Below are 20,345 nucleotides of genomic sequence, written 5' to 3'. Positions count from 1 at the left end.
GTTCTAGTGTTCCTTCCAAATTCCACAAAGTGTTTCCTGGGATCACTGGACATGGCAGCCACGGTGCACTGGCTACGCGGGAAGCATAGAGACATCTTTAGCTGTACCAAAGGCAATTGCTGTGGTACAACACAAGTATCCCGTCTACCCCGGTCTCATTCTATGGTTTGTACAGGTTCTATACAGTTTTACCATTTGGGCTTTTATAAATGTTACAATGTGCTGCATTATCTGTACAATATGCATACACTGAATGTGGAGTGAAATATGCTAATAATGCCACGGCTGAAATGACTCGTGTGCTCATTGTCTGAAGGAAGAGTACTGTGTGATTGGCCGAAAGACGTTTTTTCTTTGTCTTGTTATTGGCCAAACGATGTCATGTCTCATGATTAGTTGAAGGGGATATTTGTGTTTATGTGTAGTGTTTCAGTATAATTATGCTACAGCTCACTACCAGCACATATTAAGGCTTAATTTATAGGGCAGAGGTGTCCTCGTGGTTTGAATGCATTCACAGATACGTTTAATTTATACCGTAGGACAGGGTGTCCTCGTGTTTAACTTAACCCATTTTAGACGGGAACCCCTTTTGGTGTTAGCATTACGTTATGCTTTAGCTATTTAAAAATAGCAGATCTACAAGCTCATAGCGCGCCACCGAGTGGCGCGCTACGAGCTTGTAGGTCTGCTATTTTTGAAAAATCGAAGAGCGACTGACGTAGAAGACATTTTTTAGAATCTGATCTCAGGTCAGAATGGAAAACTGTCAGGATGTAGAAGACATTTTTAGAATCTGATCTCAGGTCAGAAAGGTTTAACTGTTATTTACAGGACGAGAAAGCTCGCATTTTGAGATGAGAACATCTCCCACATGTAGCCCAGTGAGTTCTGTAGAAGTGCCTTTATATACTGTGTTGTGTGTTTGTGTGTGTGTGTGTCGGTTTATTCAGAGTGCGTTAATCCTTAAAGAACCACTTCACCACTTTTCAACCTATCTTCATATAATAGGTCCTCACTAATAATCATGAACAAAAAATGGTGCAATTCTTTTCTACTCTGTCTGTCTCTCATAGGAGGGCTGTGGGCAGTTCAGAAACCGTCTTCCAGTAACATACAAGCTAATCGAAACTGCAGGCTTTCTAGCCCTGAAAAGTTGCAATGCGAAAATGGAAGCCATCGTTCTCACGATAATGAAAATCTGAATATTTTTGTAAAAAACATCTTGTTAAAAAAAAAAAAAAACATCTGCCTAATGATGTCACTGGAAGACGGTTTCTAAACTGCCCACATCCGTCCTATGAGACACAGACAAAAAACTCGTGCCGTTTTTTCACGATATTAGTGAGGACCTATTATATGAAGATAGGTTGAAAAGTGGTGAAGTGGTCCTTTAACCCATTTTGGGCGGGAACCCCTTTTGGTGTAAGCAATTGTTATGCTTTAGCTATTGAAAAACAGCAGATCGGTGGCGCGCTACGAGCTTGTAGGTCTGCTATTTGTTTTTTTTAATCGAAGAACGACTGACATAGAAACATAGCTTTTTCAGAAAACTGTCAGGATTTAGAAGACATTTTATAGAATCGTTCCCAGGTCAAAATGGGTTCAGTCATCAGGTGAACTGATGGATGTGTTCTAGTTTCAGATCTAATGTCTTGCTACATGAGGAGAAACAAACCACACCGTTTGATGTTTGAACTGGTGGTCCTGCAGTATGCAACAGTACCAAGGTTGGGGTTCTATAGGTTGACAGAGCGTGGCAGCAACGGTGCCAGGGTTGAAGATTGGGTTGTACAGGACAGTTGGTATCATGTGTGAAAGCCTGATTATTGTATAGGCAATGTTCTCTCAACCATTCTTTTTTTTTGGCTCTATTTTTCTTTTCTATATTCGTCTTATAATCTTTTTCAGTCATGAGTAATTTTGTTATAAATTTTACATTGAGACACATTGTCAGTTGATACAGTAGGTCAGACATTTTCAGCGAAGTGATTTTGTGGTAGAGGCCAGGAAAAAGTAGCCTGGCTAAAGCCAGACGTGATTCAGCCGTTGGCAAAAAAAAACATTGCCTGTGATTTAAGTCTGGCTTATTAGCCGGGGTATTGAAAAAAGGAATGGGTCTTGTATAGACACCTGGGAAACCCTGTTGACATAAATTATGTCATATAGGGTTTAACCCATTTTGGACGGGAACCCCTTTTGGTGTTTTAACTAAGCATTATGTTATACTTTAGCTATTAAAAAATAGCAAAATCTACAAGCTCATAGCTATGAGCTTGTAGATTTATGTAGAATAATGCCTGGAATGGATTCAGCATCATGAAAACCCTAGTTTTACACATCACATGCTACATAAAGCATGATGAAATTTTTAATATTTTGTCTTGTAATTGGTATGGTCACATATTATGCCAATTATGAAAATTGCAAGTTAGCATCCGGCAGTTTCTACATGCTGGGGACCCATACTAAACATTTCTAACATAAAACATTGGTGTACTCAACATGTCCGGGTTCAAAATTCATGTGGAACAAGGGCAACATATGCAACTGGACTGTGGAGCCAACATGTAAGGCATCTGGGCTGTGGTGTAGGCCTACAGTACAATCTATGTACGTATTCAATATACAGTCATATGTTAGATTGTTAGGGGAGTGGTTACACACCGCCATGTTGGAAGAGAAAAGAAAAACTGTAAAATATATATGTATTCGTTAATATTGCGTCTTATCAGTAGCCTTGATACAGCTGTTTGGAAATGAGACGGATAACAATGTTGGTTATGTTATTACTTCATAACTGATTCATTACAATTTAGGCTACATCTATTTGACTTAATAAGTAAGACATCCTGCTGCTTGACAGAACAGGAGACATTGTCTTCGTTTAGTCTGTGAAGCATCATTCTTTACTTCTGTTGTCACTCCAACATGATGGGTCGGTGACCACTTCCTACGACACCTCAATTCCAAAAGAGCGCGGCACAAAATGACACGCTATGAGCTTGTAGATCTGCTATTTTTGAATAGCCAACCAATGTGAACGCTATATATATATATATATATATATATAATATAACGGGAAAGCATCTGTCATCTTAGATTTTAGTGTGCGCTATATATATATATATATATATATATATATATATAGCGCACACTAAAATCTAAGATGACAGATGCTTTCCCGTTTTTAATGGGTTAAATGTGTTGAAATGCTATAGGCTACTGATTGAGCTGAATGGTTGAGAATGCTTTGATATTGACTGTTTTGAGCTTTGTGCACATGGGCCCTGAACTTTCTTTTATAAAACTGTTGTTCTAACTGCATTTTTAAGAATAAATAAACAAAATATGCTAATCATATTTTTTTTGTTTTTCTGTCTGATAAAAAATATATATATATATATATATTGACCACATACACACTATTACCAGCTCATTGGCCTTGTGGTCAGAATGTGTGCCGGTTCTGCCCTGAGACTGGGAGGTCTAGACTCTGGACTATGAAGATGGGACCCAATGCCGCCCTGCTTTGCACTCGGCATCAAGGGTTGCATTTGGGGGTATTTTCCCTGAAACAGCATCATGGGGTCCAGGGGTTATACTAACGCCCAATGCATTGTCAATGGCAATAGCACAAACTTTGGCATGCTACTAGTCCTTACGGTGGACCTGAAAATGAATCAATGGCAGATTTGGCATGTCAAAAAATCACTTTCGCCTAGAAACTCCATTCACACTTTTTTGAGTGGTGCAACCACTTACGGAGCTATGTGTGGGTGGCTGGGTGGGTGTGTCTGAGCACGGAAACAGCATAGTTGTTTTTCACCACCTGTGCACAACCTAACACACACACACACACACGCACTTATTAACTGTATATATGGTGATTGTGGGTGTGCCAGTACAGTAGTGACAGTACATACAGTACTGTATGTACAGTAGAGGGACCCCATACGGTAACTGTCATTTTTCGGGCGGGGGGCGGCTCCCCGGAATCGGGCCGGAATCGGTTCCGTTAGTAAAGTTGAAACACTCCAGCATTAAGCTATAGGAGAACAGGGATTTGAACATGTAGAGGTGTATTAAATGAAAGGCTATTGTATAGCAGTGGCTCACAGCCTCAGCCTGATGACCTCAAAAGTCTCATATGTCCCCTGAGCCATAGGCAGTTGCTTTGGCTTAGTGGTTAAGATGTTGGCCTTCAGTGCAGGTGACTGTGTTCGATTCCTGGGTGTTTTTTTTCATTTTTTTCAAATCCTCAAAAATGATGAAAAACGGCGTGCTAGTATGCCGTACGGTATGGGCTATAGCCCATGGTCAAAAATGATGAAAAACGAGGATAAAAGAAATAATAAAAAAATCAAAAAACGATGGGCTATAACCCATGTTTTTTTTCCCCCATTTTTTTCAAATCCTCAAAAATGATGAAAAACGGCGTGCTATAGTATGCCGTACGGTATGGGCCATAGCCCATGGTCAAAAATGATGAAAAACGAGGTTAAAATAAAAAATCTAAAATTCAAAAAACGATGGGCTATAACCCATCGTTTATTTTCATTTTTTCATTTTTTTCAAATCCTCAAAAATGATGAAAAACGGCGTGCTATAGTATGCCGTACGATATGGGCTATAGCCCATGGTCCAATATGATGAAAAACGAGGATTTAAAAAAAAATCAAAAATTAAAAAACGATGGGCTATAACCCATCGTTTTTTTAATTTTTTAATTTTTTCCAAATCCTCAAAAATGATGAAAAACGGCGTGCTACAGTATAGTATGCCGTACGATATGGGCTATAGCCCATATCCTCGCGGTGTATAGCGGTGTATGAGAATGGGTGTTGCGGAGGATGAGAGCATTCCTCTCATCCTCCGCAACACAATGCATTCTCTATGGCAATAGCACAAACTTTGGCATGCTACTAGTCCTACATACTTAAACCTAGCAACCCCATTCTAGCCTACTTAGGTTCATCTTACGGTGGACATGTTTGCCTGAAAAGGAATCTTTGAAATGTTTCATAGTTTTAGAAATATAGTGCTTTCAAATTTGAGATATTTAACATGGGGCTCAATGGCAGCTCTATAGGCACGTCAAAAGTCACTTTCACCTAGAAACTCCATTCACACTTTTTATTATTCAGCTTACTGTGGAGACACATGCTGGAACTTTTTTTAATTTTTATGTTTTGTAGTTTATGAGTTATTTAACTTAAACGCCCAATGCATTCTCTATGGCAATAGCACAAAATTTGACATGCTACTAGTCCTACATACTTACACCTAGCAACCCCATTCTAGCCTACTTAGGTTCATCTTACGGTGGACATGTTTGCCTGAAAAGGAATCTTTGAAATGTTTCATAGTTTTAGAAATATAGTGCTTTCAAATTTGAGATATTTAACATGGGGCTCAATGGCAGCTCTATAGGCACGTCAAAAGTCACTTTCACCTAGAAACTCCATTCACACTTTTTATTATTCAGCTTACTGTGGAGACACATGCTGGAACTTTTTTTTATTTTTATGTTTTGTAGTTTATGAGTTATTTAACTTAAACGCCCAATGCATTCTCTATGGCAATAGCACAAAATTTGACATGCTACTAGTCCTACATACTTACACCTAGCAACCCCATTCTAGCCTACTTAGGTTCATCTTACGGTGGACATGTTTGCCTGAAAAGGAATCTTTGAAATGTTTCATAGTTTTAGAAATATAGTGCTTTCAAATTTGAGACATTTAACATGGGGCTCAATGGCAGCTCTATAGGCACGTCAAAAGTCACTTTCACCTAGAAACTCCATTCACACTTTTTATTATTCAGCTTACTGTGGAGACACATGCTGGAACTTTTTTTTATTTTTATGTTTTGTAGTTTATGAGTTATTTAACTTAAACGCCCAATGCATTCTCTATGGCAATAGCACACAATTTGGCATGCTACTAGTCCTACATACTTACACCTAGCAACCCCATTCTAGCCTACTTAGGTTCATCTTACGGTGGACATGTTTGCCTGAAAAGGAATCTTTGAAATGTTTCATAGTTTTAGAAATATAGTGCTTTCAAATTTGAGATATTTAACATGGGGCTCAATGGCAGCTCTATAGGCACGTCAAAAGTCACTTTCACCTAGAAACTCCATTCACACTTTTTATTATTCAGCTTACTGTGGAGACACATGCTGGAACTTTTTTTTATTTTTATGTTTTGTAGTTTATGAGTTATTTAACTTAAACGCCCAATGCATTCTCTATGGCAATAGCACAAAATTTGACATGCTACTAGTCCTACATACTTACACCTAGCAACCCCATTCTAGCCTACTTAGGTTCATCTTACGGTGGACATGTTTGCCTGAAAAGGAATCTTTGAAATGTTTCATAGTTTTAGAAATATAGTGCTTTCAAATTTGAGACATTTAACATGGGGCTCAATGGCAGCTCTATAGGCACGTCAAAAGTCACTTTCACCTAGAAACTCCATTCACACTTTTTATTATTCAGCTTACTGTGGAGACACATGCTGGAACTTTTTTTTATTTTTATGTTTTGTAGTTTATGAGTTATTTAACTTAAACGCCCAATGCATTCTCTATGGCAATAGCACAAAATTTGGCATGCTACTAGTCCTACATACTTACACCTAGCAACCCCATTCTAGCCTACTTAGGTTCATCTTACGGTGGACATGTTTGCCTGAAAAGGAATCTTTGAAATGTTTCATAGTTTTAGAAATATAGTGCTTTCAAATTTGAGACATTTAACATGGGGCTCAATGGCAGCTCTATAGGCACGTCAAAAGTCACTTTCACCTAGAAACTCCATTTACACTTTTTATTATTCAGCTTACTGTGGAGACACATGCTGGAACTTTTTTTTTTTTTTATGTTTTGTAGTTTATGAGTTATTTAACTTAAACGCCCAATGCATTCTCTATGGCAATAGCACAAAATTTGGCATGCTACTAGTCCTACATACTTACACCTAGCAACCCCATTCTAGCCTACTTAGGTTCATCTTACGGTGGACATGTTTGCCTGAAAAGGAATCTTTGAAATGTTTCATAGTTTTAGAAATATAGTGCTTTCAAATTTGAGATATTTAACATGGGGCTCAATGGCAGCTCTATAGGCACGTCAAAAGTCACTTTCACCTAGAAACTCCATTCACACTTTTTATTATTCAGCTTACTGTGGAGACACATGCTGGAACTTTTTTTTATTTTTATGTTTTGTAGTTTATGAGTTATTTAACTTAAACGCCCAATGCATTCTCTATGGCAATAGCACAAAATTTGACATGCTACTAGTCCTACATACTTACACCTAGCAACCCCATTCTAGCCTACTTAGGTTCATCTTACGGTGGACATGTTTGCCTGAAAAGGAATCTTTGAAATGTTTCATAGTTTTAGAAATATAGTGCTTTCAAATTTACAATGGGGCTCAATGGCAAAAATGATGAAAAACGGCGTGCTATAGTATGCCGTACGATATGGTCCAAAATGATGAAAAACGAGGTTAAAACAAAAATTAAAAAAACGATGGGCTATAACCCATCGTTTTTTTTTTTTCAAAACCTAAGAAATGATGAAAAGCGGCGTGCTATAGTATGCCGTACGATATGGGCTATAGCCCATGGTCCAATATGATGAAAAACGAGGATTAAAAAAAAAATTAAAAATTAAAAAACGATGGGCTATAACCCATCTTCTTTTTTTTTTTTTTTTTTTCATATCCTCAAAAATGATGAAAAACGGCGTGCTATAGTAGGCCGTACGATATGGGCTATAGCCCATGGTCCAAAATGATGAAAAACGAGGATTTTCTTTTTTTTTCAAAAATTCAAAAAACTATGGGCTATAACCCATCGTTTTTTTCATTTTTTCACTTTTTTTCAAATCCTCAAAAATGATGAAAAACGGCGTGCTATAGTATGCCGTACGATATGGGCTATAGCCCATGGTCCAAAATGATGAAAAACGAGGATTAAAAAAGAAATTCAAAATTCAAAAAACGATGGGCTATAACCCATCGTTTTTTCATTTTTTTCAAATCCTAAAAAATGATGAAAAACGGCGTGCTATAGTATGCCGTACGATATGGGCTATAGCCCATGGTCCAAAATGATGAAAAACGAGGATATTATTTTTTTCAAAAATTAAAAAAAAACAATGGGCTATAACCCATCGTTTTTTTAATTTTTTAATTTTTTCCAAATCCTCAAAAATGATGAAAAACGGCGTGCTACAGTATAGTATGCCGTACGATATGGGCTATAGCCCATATCCTCGCGGTGTATAGCGGTGTATGAGAATGGGTGTTGCGGAGGATGAGAGCATTCCTCTCATCCTCCGCAACACAATGCATTCTCTATGGCAATAGCACAAACTTTGGCATGCTACTAGTCCTACATACTTACACCTAGCAACCCCATTCTAGCCTACTTAGGTTCATCTTACGGTGGACATGTTTGCCTGAAAAGGAATCTTTGAAATGTTTCATAGTTTTAGAAATATAGTGCTTTCAAATTTGAGACATTTAACATGGGGCTCAATGGCAGCTCTATAGGCACGTCAAAAGTCACTTTCACCTAGAAACTCCATTCACACTTTTTATTATTCAGCTTACTGTGGAGACACATGCTGGAACTTTATTTTTATTTTTATGTTTTGTAGTTTATGAGTTATTTAACTTAAACGCCCAATGCATTCTCTATGGCAATAGCACAAAATTTGACATGCTACTAGTCCTACATACTTACACCTAGCAACCCCATTCTAGCCTACTTAGGTTCATCTTACGGTGGACATGTTTGCCTGAAAAGGAATCTTTGAAATGTTTCATAGTTTTAGAAATATAGTGCTTTCAAATTTGAGACATTTAACATGGGGCTCAATGGCAGCTCTATAGGCACGTCAAAAGTCACTTTCACCTAGAAACTCCATTCACACTTTTTATTATTCAGCTTACTGTGGAGACACATGCTGGAACTTTTTTTTATTTTTATGTTTTGTAGTTTATGAGTTATTTAACTTAAACGCCCAATGCATTCTCTATGGCAATAGCACAAAATTTGGCATGCTACTAGTCCTACATACTTACACCTAGCAACCCCATTCTAGCCTACTTAGGTTCATCTTACGGTGGACATGTTTGCCTGAAAAGGAATCTTTGAAATGTTTCATAGTTTTAGAAATATAGTGCTTTCAAATTTGAGACATTTAACATGGGGCTCAATGGCAGCTCTATAGGCACGTCAAAAGTCACTTTCACCTAGAAACTCCATTCACACTTTTTATTATTCAGCTTACTGTGGAGACACATGCTGGAACTTTTTTTTTTTTTTTTGTAGTTTATGAGTTATTTAACTTAAACGCCCAATGCATTCTCTATGGCAATAGCACAAAATTTGACATGCTACTAGTCCTACATACTTACACCTAGCAACCCCATTCTAGCCTACTTAGGTTCATCTTACGGTGGACATGTTTGCCTGAAAAGGAATCTTTGAAATGTTTCATAGTTTTAGAAATATAGTGCTTTCAAATTTGAGATATTTAACATGGGGCTCAATGGCAGCTCTATAGGCACGTCAAAAGTCACTTTCACCTAGAAACTCCATTCACACTTTTTATTATTCAGCTTACTGTGGAGACACATGCTGGAACTTTTTTTTATTTTTATGTTTTGTAGTTTATGAGTTATTTAACTTAAACGCCCAATGCATTCTCTATGGCAATAGCACAAAATTTGACATGCTACTAGTCCTACATACTTACACCTAGCAACCCCATTCTAGCCTACTTACGGTGGACATGTTTGCCTGAAAAGGAATCTTTGAAATGTTTCATAGTTTTAGAAATATAGTGCTTTCAAATTTGAGACATTTAACATGGGGCTCAATGGCAGCTCTATAGGCACGTCAAAAGTCACTTTCACCTAGAAACTCCATTCACACTTTTTATTATTCAGCTTACTGTGGAGACACATGCTGGAACTTTTTTTATTTTTATGTTTTGTAGTTTATGAGTTATTTAACTTAAACGCCCAATGCATTCTCTATGGCAATAGCACAAAATTTGGCATGCTACTAGTCCTACATACTTACACCTAGCAACCCCATTCTAGCCTACTTAGGTTCATCTTACGGTGGACATGTTTGCCTGAAAAGGAATCTTTGAAATGTTTCATAGTTTTAGAAATATAGTGCTTTCAAATTTGAGACATTTAACATGGGGCTCAATGGCAGCTCTATAGGCACGTCAAAAGTCACTTTCACCTAGAAACTCCATTCACACTTTTTATTATTCAGCTTACTGTGGAGACACATGCTGGAACTTTTTTTTATTTTTATGTTTTGTAGTTTATGAGTTATTTAACTTAAACGCCCAATGCATTCTCTATGGCAATAGCACAAAATTTGACATGCTACTAGTCCTACATACTTACACCTAGCAACCCCATTCTAGCCTACTTAGGTTCATCTTACGGTGGACATGTTTGCCTGAAAAGGAATCTTTGAAATGTTTCATAGTTTTAGAAATATAGTGCTTTCAAATTTGAGATATTTAACATGGGGCTCAATGGCAGCTCTATAGGCACGTCAAAAGTCACTTTCACCTAGAAACTCCATTCACACTTTTTATTATTCAGCTTACTGTGGAGACACATGCTGGAACTTTTTTTTATTTTTATGTTTTGTAGTTTATGAGTTATTTAACTTAAACGCCCAATGCATTCTCTATGGCAATAGCACAAAATTTGACATGCTACTAGTCCTACATACTTACACCTAGCAACCCCATTCTAGCCTACTTACGGTGGACATGTTTGCCTGAAAAGGAATCTTTGAAATGTTTCATAGTTTTAGAAATATAGTGCTTTCAAATTTGAGACATTTAACATGGGGCTCAATGGCAGCTCTATAGGCACGTCAAAAGTCACTTTCACCTAGAAACTCCATTCACACTTTTTATTATTCAGCTTACTGTGGAGACACATGCTGGAACTTTTTTTATTTTTATGTTTTGTAGTTTATGAGTTATTTAACTTAAACGCCCAATGCATTCTCTATGGCAATAGCACAAAATTTGGCATGCTACTAGTCCTACATACTTACACCTAGCAACCCCATTCTAGCCTACTTAGGTTCATCTTACGGTGGACATGTTTGCCTGAAAAGGAATCTTTGAAATGTTTCATAGTTTTAGAAATATAGTGCTTTCAAATTTGAGACATTTAACATGGGGCTCAATGGCAGCTCTATAGGCACGTCAAAAGTCACTTTCACCTAGAAACTCCATTCACACTTTTTATTATTCAGCTTACTGTGGAGACACATGCTGGAACTTTTTTTATTTTTATGTTTTGTAGTTTATGAGTTATTTAACTTAAACGCCCAATGCATTCTCTATGGCAATAGCACAAAATTTGGCATGCTACTAGTCCTACATACTTACACCTAGCAACCCCATTCTAGCCTACTTAGGTTCATCTTACGGTGGACATGTTTGCCTGAAAAGGAATCTTTGAAATGTTTCATAGTTTTAGAAATATAGTGCTTTCAAATTTGAGACATTTAACATGGGGCTCAATGGCAGCTCTATAGGCACGTCAAAAGTCACTTTCACCTAGAAACTCCATTCACACTTTTTATTATTCAGCTTACTGTGGAGACACATGCTGGAACTTTTTTTTATTTTTATGTTTTGTAGTTTATGAGTTATTTAACTTAAACGCCCAATGCATTCTCTATGGCAATAGCACAAAATTTGGAATGCTACTAGTCCTACATACTTACACCTAGCAACCCCATTCTAGCCTACTTAGGTTCATCTTACGATGGACATGTTTGCCTGAAAAGGAATCTTTGAAATGTTTCATAGTTTTAGAAATATAGTGCTTTCAAATTTACAATGGGGCTCAATGGCAAAAATGATGAAAAACGGCGTGCTATAGTATGCCGTACGATATGGGCTATAGCCCATGGTCCAAAATGATGAAAAACGAGGATATTATTATTTTCAAAAATAAAAAAAAACAATGGGCTATAACCCATCGTTTTTTTTTTTTTTTAATTTTTTTTCCAAATCCTCAAAAATGATGAAAAACGGCGTGCTACAGTATAGTATGCCGTACGATATGGGCTATAGCCCATATCCTCGCGGTGTATGAGAATGGGTGTTGCGGAGGATGAGAGCATTCCTCTCATCCTCCGCAACACAATGCATTCTCTATGGCAATAGTACAAACTTTGGCATGCTACTAGTCCTACATACTTACACCTAGCAACCCCATTCTAGCCTACTTAGGTTCATCTTACGGTGGACATGTTTGCCTGAAAAGGAATCTTTGAAATGTTTCATAGTTTTAGAAATATAGTGCTTTCAAATTTGAGATATTTAACATGGGGCACAATGGCAGATTTTGGCATGTCAAAAAATCACTTTCACCTAGAAACTCCATTCACACTTTTTATTATTCAGCTTACTGTGGAGACACATGCTGGAACGTTTTACTTTGAAATGTTTTGTAGTTTCTGAGTTATTTAACTTAAACGCCCAATGCATTCTCAATGGCAATAGCACAAACTTTGGCATGCTACTAGTCCTACATACTTACACCTAGAAACCCCATTCAAACCTACTTAGGTTCATCTTATGGTGGACATGTTTGCCTGAAAAGGAATCTTTGAAAGGTGTCATAGTTTTAGAAATATAGTGCTTTCAAATTTGAGAGATTTATAATGGGGCTCAATGGCAGGGTATGGCACGTCAAAAAATCACTTTCACCTAGAAACTTCATTCACACTCTTTATAATTCAGCTTACTGTGGAGACAAATGCTGGAACTTTTTTCTTTTAAATGTTTTGTAGTTTCTGAGTTTTTTAACTTCAACGCCCAATGCATTCTCAATGGTAATAGCACAAACTTTGGCATGCTACTGGTTCTACATACTTACACCTAGAAACCCCATTCAAACCTATTTAGTTTCTTCTTATGGTGGACATGTTTGCCTGAAAATGAATCTTTGAAATGTTTCATAGTTTTAGAAATATAGTGCTTTCAAATTTGAGAGATTTATAATGGGGCTCAATGGCAGGGTATGGCACACTTCACCTAGAAACTCCATTCACACTTTTTATAATTCAGCAGCTTACTGTGGAGACAAATGCTGGAACTTTTTACTTTGAAATGTTTTGTAGTTTCTGAGTTATTTAAGTTACAGACCGGTGAGGGGTCTATTTGGAACCCTTTCAAGGAACCCTGGACCCCATTTGAGAACCACTGCATTAGGAAGGCCACAGAGCCTCATTTGAGTTATTTTTGATATTTGGAAAAATTAACGAATAAGCCCAGGCAGTGATTGTCAGATACAGTACAGTATGTGACACTTTAGTTTACATTGAGTTACATTTGATCAAACGTCTTGTTTAGGGAGATTATTATATATTTTTTCTTACTCTTTGGATAAATTTGTACTTTTTCAACCGCCAGTTGATGCTTCATTATTCATATATGAGTAAAATCACCCTGCTGATGTTTATTTTTGGAAGAATCCATGTAAAAAATCTGACCTAGGGGGATACTGACCTCTAGTGGCCGTGATGTCAGACTTTAGTGCTCTTATTATTGTGGCGGTCCTTTCATGGCCCCATCATGTAAAGTGTAAACCAAATGTTTCTGAACCACTCTTTAAAATCATTGGGTCTGATTTTGCACCTTATGTGTGTTTTTCCAAGACTTTACCTCACACATATTTTGATACAAGATGCTGTATAAATAAGTGAAAAGAACGCACAACTCTTTCGACCAAAATTGAGCTGAAAACTCTTTGCTGTAACTGCTGTTACTTATAAAGCATGATTTACAGTGTTCTTTGTTGCATGGCAGAAGTTGTTTTCCCTAACCACACTAACCCATGTACATGTACACAGATGGTTGCTGTGATGTAAGTCTGAAACCATGGTTTTCTCAAAACTGCAATAAAACATTCCATGAATAAAAATCTATGTATCTTGATGGCTTGAATTTCTGGGACAGTCTGATGTCAAACCCTGGGTCCAAGTAATCCATAAACAAGAACTTTGCACTAGGTGGCATCAGATTTCAACCTCTTTGGATAATCGAGTACTTGGCATGGTTTGTTTAGTAACCATAATAACCAATCATTTTTGAAGCAGTTCGGATATAAATTAAAGAAAACCGTCAGGGTATAGAAGATGGCTTTGCAACATACACATAGCTGAATTAAGCTTTAATTGTTTTAACAAAATACAGGCAACATGCCATTAACTACAAAGAATAAAATAAAGAATAGAAGTCTGCACTCCACAACTGGTGTTAGCATTATGTTATGCTTTAGCTATTGAAAAATAGCAGATCTACAAGCTCATAGTGCCGCGCTATGAGCTTGTAGGTCTGCTATTTTTGAAAAATCGAAGAACGACCGACATAGAAACATAGCTTTTTCAGAAAACCGTCAGGGTATAGAAGACATTTTTTTTTATCTGATCTCCTCCTCACTCCTGACATGGATGCAACTGTGGCCCGGGTCCCTGAGCCATGGTAGCCTTGCTGTGGCTATACGTGTGATAGTCATTCAGTAGACGCATCTGGTCCGGCTGAGTAAAGAAGTCGCCTGCTGCTTGAGGGTGTTGGGTTTTCTCTCAGGTGTCGGAGAGAACCGTGGGAGTTTACGTCGCATTGGTCTCTGAAGCATTTGTTGGAGCAGGGGCTTTCAGAGTCCAGTTCCCTGTGGCGCTTCCTGAGAAGGGATCGGTGAGGGGACAGGGCAAGAGCCGCCATGGCTCTGTTGGCATCCGTGTGCCTTGTGCACACACTGCAAGGAGGAACGTCAAAGGATGCAGGTTTTCCCAGGCAGACTAATCTGTGGTAGACTCTCTGAAACTCCATGTCAATGTTCTTGGGAGAGTATTGGATGATGCTGTCGTGGTGGCGGGTGGAGATGTCAACAGAATGGCCAGTCCCTGTGGTAGACTGACGCGAGTTGATCTTTGGTTGTGAGGGACTGTCACTGCAGTGGTGATCCTGCCTTGGTGACATGGTCAACTTCTGTAGAGAAGAGTGTGGAGATTCAGACCTAGATCTGGTGAACGCTGGGCGTCCGTAATGGCTTTGCCTTTGTGCAGTGTGCAACTCGGGGATTCTGGAGGGTGACTGGCATGAGTTGACCTTCGATTGTGAAGGACTGCAGTAGTGATGCTTCCTTGGTGACACGATCGACTTCTGTGGGGAAGAAAGTGGAGATGCAGACCTAGACCTGGATCCCCCCAGGTGTCTGCAATGACTTCCCGCTGTGTCTGACTTGGGGCTTGGGCGGGAGAGGGCATGGGACGTTCCACATTCACTTTCCAAATTCCTCAGCCAAGTTTTGAAAGGACTCCGTCGGACTGGGGAGGAGCAAGCAGCAGAGCTACCTGTGACTGTGAATGATTCCTTTTCATGTGCAGTGTTACTTGTCAGCAGAGGACGGATGTCTTCTCTCCCTGACCTTGGGGACCGGCTCCTGAATCCATCAATCGTGAGATGGCGAGACCGGCCAGCAGGCTGATCCCTCTGATGTCGGCTCTCCGTTGGTTCAAGATGTTGTTGCCTCTGTAACATCTTGGCGACAAAAGAAGGTTCAATAAGAACGTCAGGCCTGTACTTAGATTCTACAGGGTCTGCCTTTTTTGTACGACACACGATTTCCGTTTGTTGATCCTGCTGGTTGGTAACGTCGTGCAAATACGACTGCTTCACCGCTTCGGTTGTGTTCCCTGGTGTTAAGTTCACGAGCAATGAACGGTTGGGGGATCTCTTACAAACGACTTTCCCTTTGTTCTTCTTTGGGCTCGTGAGGTCTCGTGCTCTCACCAAGACATCGATGGTGCGGTTGAGGCGGCTTGCATTAGGCAGAAATCTATGTCTCCGATACTTCCACCGCACAGAGTCGGCTGCCTCAACGACCTGCTGACTATGTACGGCCTTGGACAGTTGATCGATCATCCTGGGGTAAAGTTCCACTAAAGAGGTGCCGTGGCTACTCAGTGTATTCTCAAGTTCCTCGTCCTGGTCCTCGGGCTGGTCTCCCTGAGTCAAATCCAAGAAGCTCTGACTCAGCTGGGTATTGTTCATTCCAGATACTGTGAGAGATACATAGAACAAAATAAGTAATGAAATAATAGCCAACTCAAGGTAGGCCTGTCACAATTATTACCGTACATTATTTTGGTATAATCCATGTTGAAAAATGTAATGATGTAAAATTCAACAAATTGTGGAAATGGCAGATCTGCAAGCTCACAACAAAGCTGCGATGCAACACGTTGTGAGCTTGTTGATCGTCTATTTCCACTACTAATTATCATTCTAATTTTAAGAGTATAAAGTTGTCATTAGTATGTCAGTAATTTCTTTGTATATTTAAGTTATTTGATACATCTGCCCTAACAAAATTGATCCACGAGTGCAATGTGCCATTGAGGGAAAGAAAAACTAAACTGATAGGTTGGTAAATGTCTTACCATCATCCTGCGCAGAATGATTACTGCCAAGATCAGTCTCATCGGCCTCACACTCCTGCAAAGTGTTGTCCCACTGCTGAAAGTATAATAGTGGTAAAAAAAAGAATACACTTTAGGCCTGGGCAGTGGCTCAGCAGTCCAGGCACCTTGGCTGGTAATCCAGTCTGGCAGTGTGCCATGCGGGTTCGACTCCCGATCCCGACGGCCCTTACTGCATTAACCCCCATCTCTCTCCCCATTTCCTGTCAGCCTACTGTCTGTCTCTCCATAAAATATATAGGCGAAAGCCACAAAAACTAAACATTTAAAAAAATAAAAATACACTTTTAGGAGTAACAAAATCTGGTACATTCAGGAAGTTAAAGGAGGCTAAAATCATCTGAAGAGCGACTAGTTTGAAAAGCAATGCATGGCATTACTTAGTAACTTCATTCCAAGCCATATTTGGTGTTCACTGCATTTTATGCACTTTGTTTAGTGCTATTGCTACTTTTGCTAGCAAATAAACCACCATTTTTATATCACTTTCATTTTATTACCTGAGTGTCATGTGTGTCCTGTGCTGAAATGAGAAGAAACACATGTGATGGCATTAAATTACAACATAAACACAGATGTAAACATTGGTGTAATAAGATAAAAGTTGACATCTACCTCTCAGTGACTGTTCTCCAGAATCTATTGAGGTCTGAGGAATTAGAGACAAGGTAGCAATCAGTATGGACGACGAGTATCACATTTTGCATGGCAGTCTTTAAGGTCTGTAGCAAGTGTGTGTGGTGATAGGCTGGTGACGTTCAATCAGATGATCCCCAGCGTCCCCATTCAGGAGAAAAGAGCAGATGTACAACTACAAACTCATAATGGGTCGCGTTAATAGTACATTTTCTATATTGACGACATTGATGAGTCCGATTAACCACATAAGCCCAATTTTATACTTAAGTCGGCAGTCGCACAATGGTGTCATGCAAGAGAGGAAATGGGAAATCTACAATCTCACCATGTCGCATCACGATGCGTTGAGAGCATGTAGATCTATTTTAGCTGCAACTCAATCTGTTTTTAAATCAATTTATTTATATATATTATTTTTTTGTGGCTTTTGCCTTTATTTTATATTTTTTATGGAGGGACAGACAGTAGGCTGACAGGAAATGGGGAGAGAGATGGGGGGGAAGACATGCAGTAAAGGCTGTCGGGATCGGGAGTCGAACCCGCGGCACACTGCCAGACTGGATTATCAGCCAAGGTGCCTGGACCGCTGAGCTACGGCCCAGGCCTTATTTATATTTTTATAATTGATTAAATGTATTAGTTTGACCAGCTGTTTGACCAGTGATGCCAGCTCTAATGATAATACATAATTCTGTTAGGCAAGCAGCAGTCAGCACTCATACATACACACTGTCACTGTCTGTCAAAAGTTGTTGAAAATTGGGCAGTTTACATCAACCACACGACTACCTCTACTACCCAAACCTTACATTTGGTTCCAACAGTGACATCTTCAACTGGCCCTTGCGTATGTGGCGACAGAGCACTTCATCATCCAAGGATAGGGCAGAACATGAAATACAAAACAGAGAATAGTAGGAACAGACAAGTAAACAACCACTGAGTAATGTACATGTCGGTACAAATCAATCCCAACCTGTGTTCTCACAGCAATAAAAAAAAAAAGAAAGAGAAGAAAAAAATGTGTGTGTATGTGTGTGTAAATTTGGCCTTGAATAAATCCTTTTTGATTAGCGAAAATGTACCCAATTTATGTCATGACATTTTCAAAGTAGCCTATATTCCAACACAACACATGCAATTTGTGCTCATTAAATCATATAATAATAATTATTATTATAATAATAAAACATTTTATTTATAATGCACTTTACATTTGAAACAAATCTCAAAGTTCTACAAGAATAAAATAATAAAAACAATGAAAATATTCTGTGATCACCTAAACAGCTAAAAGATTCAAATACAAGTCCAACTAGGCAAATGCCTTGCTAAAAGTCTTTAGTCACTTTTTTAAAAGCAGAGCCATGTAATAGAATATAAGGCTCCGTTTAAAAGCATCTACATAATGTCACTGAGACGCGGTAGCAGAAGGAACAGAGTAGGTAGACATTTCACATTTTAGTCACCTTTATTGGACGTCTTTCGCAGGTCCAGGTCCACATTCACATCATCACTCAGTCCTGCATACTGTGAAGTCAAATGGACAGGTTCTCAATGTGACTAAAGTTTCATTGCATGAATATTGTCTGATTCAAATCAAATGCAGAATTCTCACGTGACATTTTTAATATAATGTACGTACTAACGGAGCTAACGTTAGCACTTAGCTTACTACACTCATACATACCTTCCTCGTGATTCTATCGATATTACGCACGTAGTTATTCTGATTCATATTTAACCTAAACTTGTAGTCCAGGTTGCCGTCCATGTTTAAAATATAACAGTTTGAGTTTGATATAGTATTATTAATTAATATAACAATAGTATCGTTACTTTTTAAACAGACGCTCTGACAGGCGCTGGCGCTGCAGTGTCGATTTGAAAAAGTGGAAACCCCTTACCCTCTGAAAATCGAGAAACCTGATTGGACCAATGGACCAGGAGGTGGTGACGTAAGGCTTGGATTGCGTCATGTTTCTGCGACGTCCAAACTGGCAGTGCTGTGCTATGGTTGGTTGAGAGGAATCCGTGCCCTGATTGGTTGAGCGCTCTGAAAATAGCGGATTTACAAGCTCACAGCCCGTCGCAGGGTGACGCGTTGTGAGCTTGTAGATCTGCAGTTTTCTGACTTTCAGAAAGGACACACCAGGCTTCCGTCGTAAAAATAAATAATCATAACTTCAATGCATAAACTTTGGCATGCTAGTACTAGTCCTACATACTTACACTATAGAAACCCCATTCAAACCTATTTAGGTTCGTCTTATGGTGGACAGTTTTAGTTTTAGAAATATAGCACTTTCAAATTTGAGAAATGTATAATGGGGCTCAATGGCAGGGTCAAAAAGTCACTTTCACCTAGAAACTCCATTCACACTTTTTTTATAATTCAGCTTACTGTGGAGACACATGCTCCATATTGTATGTAACTCCATATTCTTCTGAAAAACCGTAGACAACTAACACTGGTGTGACAACTGACAATTAAGACAACTTGAGTTACTTCTTTCAGAGTAATGTTATATACTTGCTGGGGTTTGTGCTGTGGATGGAAATGCAGCAACTACAATGTGTGGAAGTAGATAGTAGATTAGAGAGAAGATGGCTTAAGTTCCTCCTATGGTTGTCCAGTTTGTTTGTCCATTATTCTGTTCTCTGGTTGTCATGTCATCAGTACATTTATTCGTTTTTATTTTGCAATGAAAATAAATATATAAAAAATATATAATGAAAATATACAAAAGATTCATACAACAAAAGATTCATAAAGTAATACAACTTTAAAAGCTTCAGACTATTTACAAAAAAACATTCATCCAGTTTAGGGATGTTAATCTAAAATCGATGAAATCGCCATTAAGAACGTTAGCAATTAATCGGCCAAGGAACGCACATGTGGGCCGTTTAAACAGAAAGTCTCCCTCATCATGGTAGCCACAGAAACATCTCTGCTTTTGCATGTGATGTGACAGACAAGACACTGTTCATTTTATGTTGTTCCTCATAAAATATGCCATTGCCTGGCCCTGTAGGCTATCTCAAATGGTCAGATAAATATTTGATTAAAGATGGAGTGCCGTGATCTTTTGTTTTTGTAAATTTTCAGTGATTTCACTCAATTCAA

At 38.6% G+C, this 20,345-nt stretch overlaps 1 protein-coding gene and 1 long non-coding RNA gene across 2 annotated transcripts; one reads left to right on the top strand and one right to left on the bottom strand.

Moving 5' to 3' along the window:
- Positions 1-1,280: 1,280 nt before the first annotated feature.
- On the top strand, positions 1,281-3,361 carry LOC310863899. The gene is made up of 2 exons (XR_014569697.1): positions 1,281-1,996; positions 3,110-3,361. It is a non-coding gene; the product is annotated as an uncharacterized lncRNA (long non-coding RNA).
- Positions 3,362-14,584: 11,223 nt separating this feature from the next.
- On the bottom strand, positions 14,585-16,611 carry LOC310865013 (uncharacterized protein). The gene is made up of 2 exons (XM_083773944.1): positions 16,538-16,611; positions 14,585-16,156 (listed from the first exon to the last, which is right to left on the bottom strand). Exon 2 carries the CDS (start codon positions 16,146-16,148, stop codon positions 14,607-14,609), a length of 1,542 nt encoding a protein of 513 aa, XP_083630070.1. The 5' UTR covers positions 16,149-16,156; positions 16,538-16,611; the 3' UTR covers positions 14,585-14,606.
- Between the last annotated feature and the right edge of the window lie 3,734 nt (positions 16,612-20,345).

The sequence above is a fragment of the Protomyctophum parallelum genome (assembly GCF_964188405.1).
Source record: "Protomyctophum parallelum genome assembly, chromosome: 9".
Lineage (NCBI taxonomy): Eukaryota > Metazoa > Chordata > Actinopteri > Myctophiformes > Myctophidae > Protomyctophum > Protomyctophum parallelum.
The sequence above is the reverse complement of the archived record's forward strand: the minus strand, read 5'-3'. Positions and strand labels throughout refer to the sequence as shown.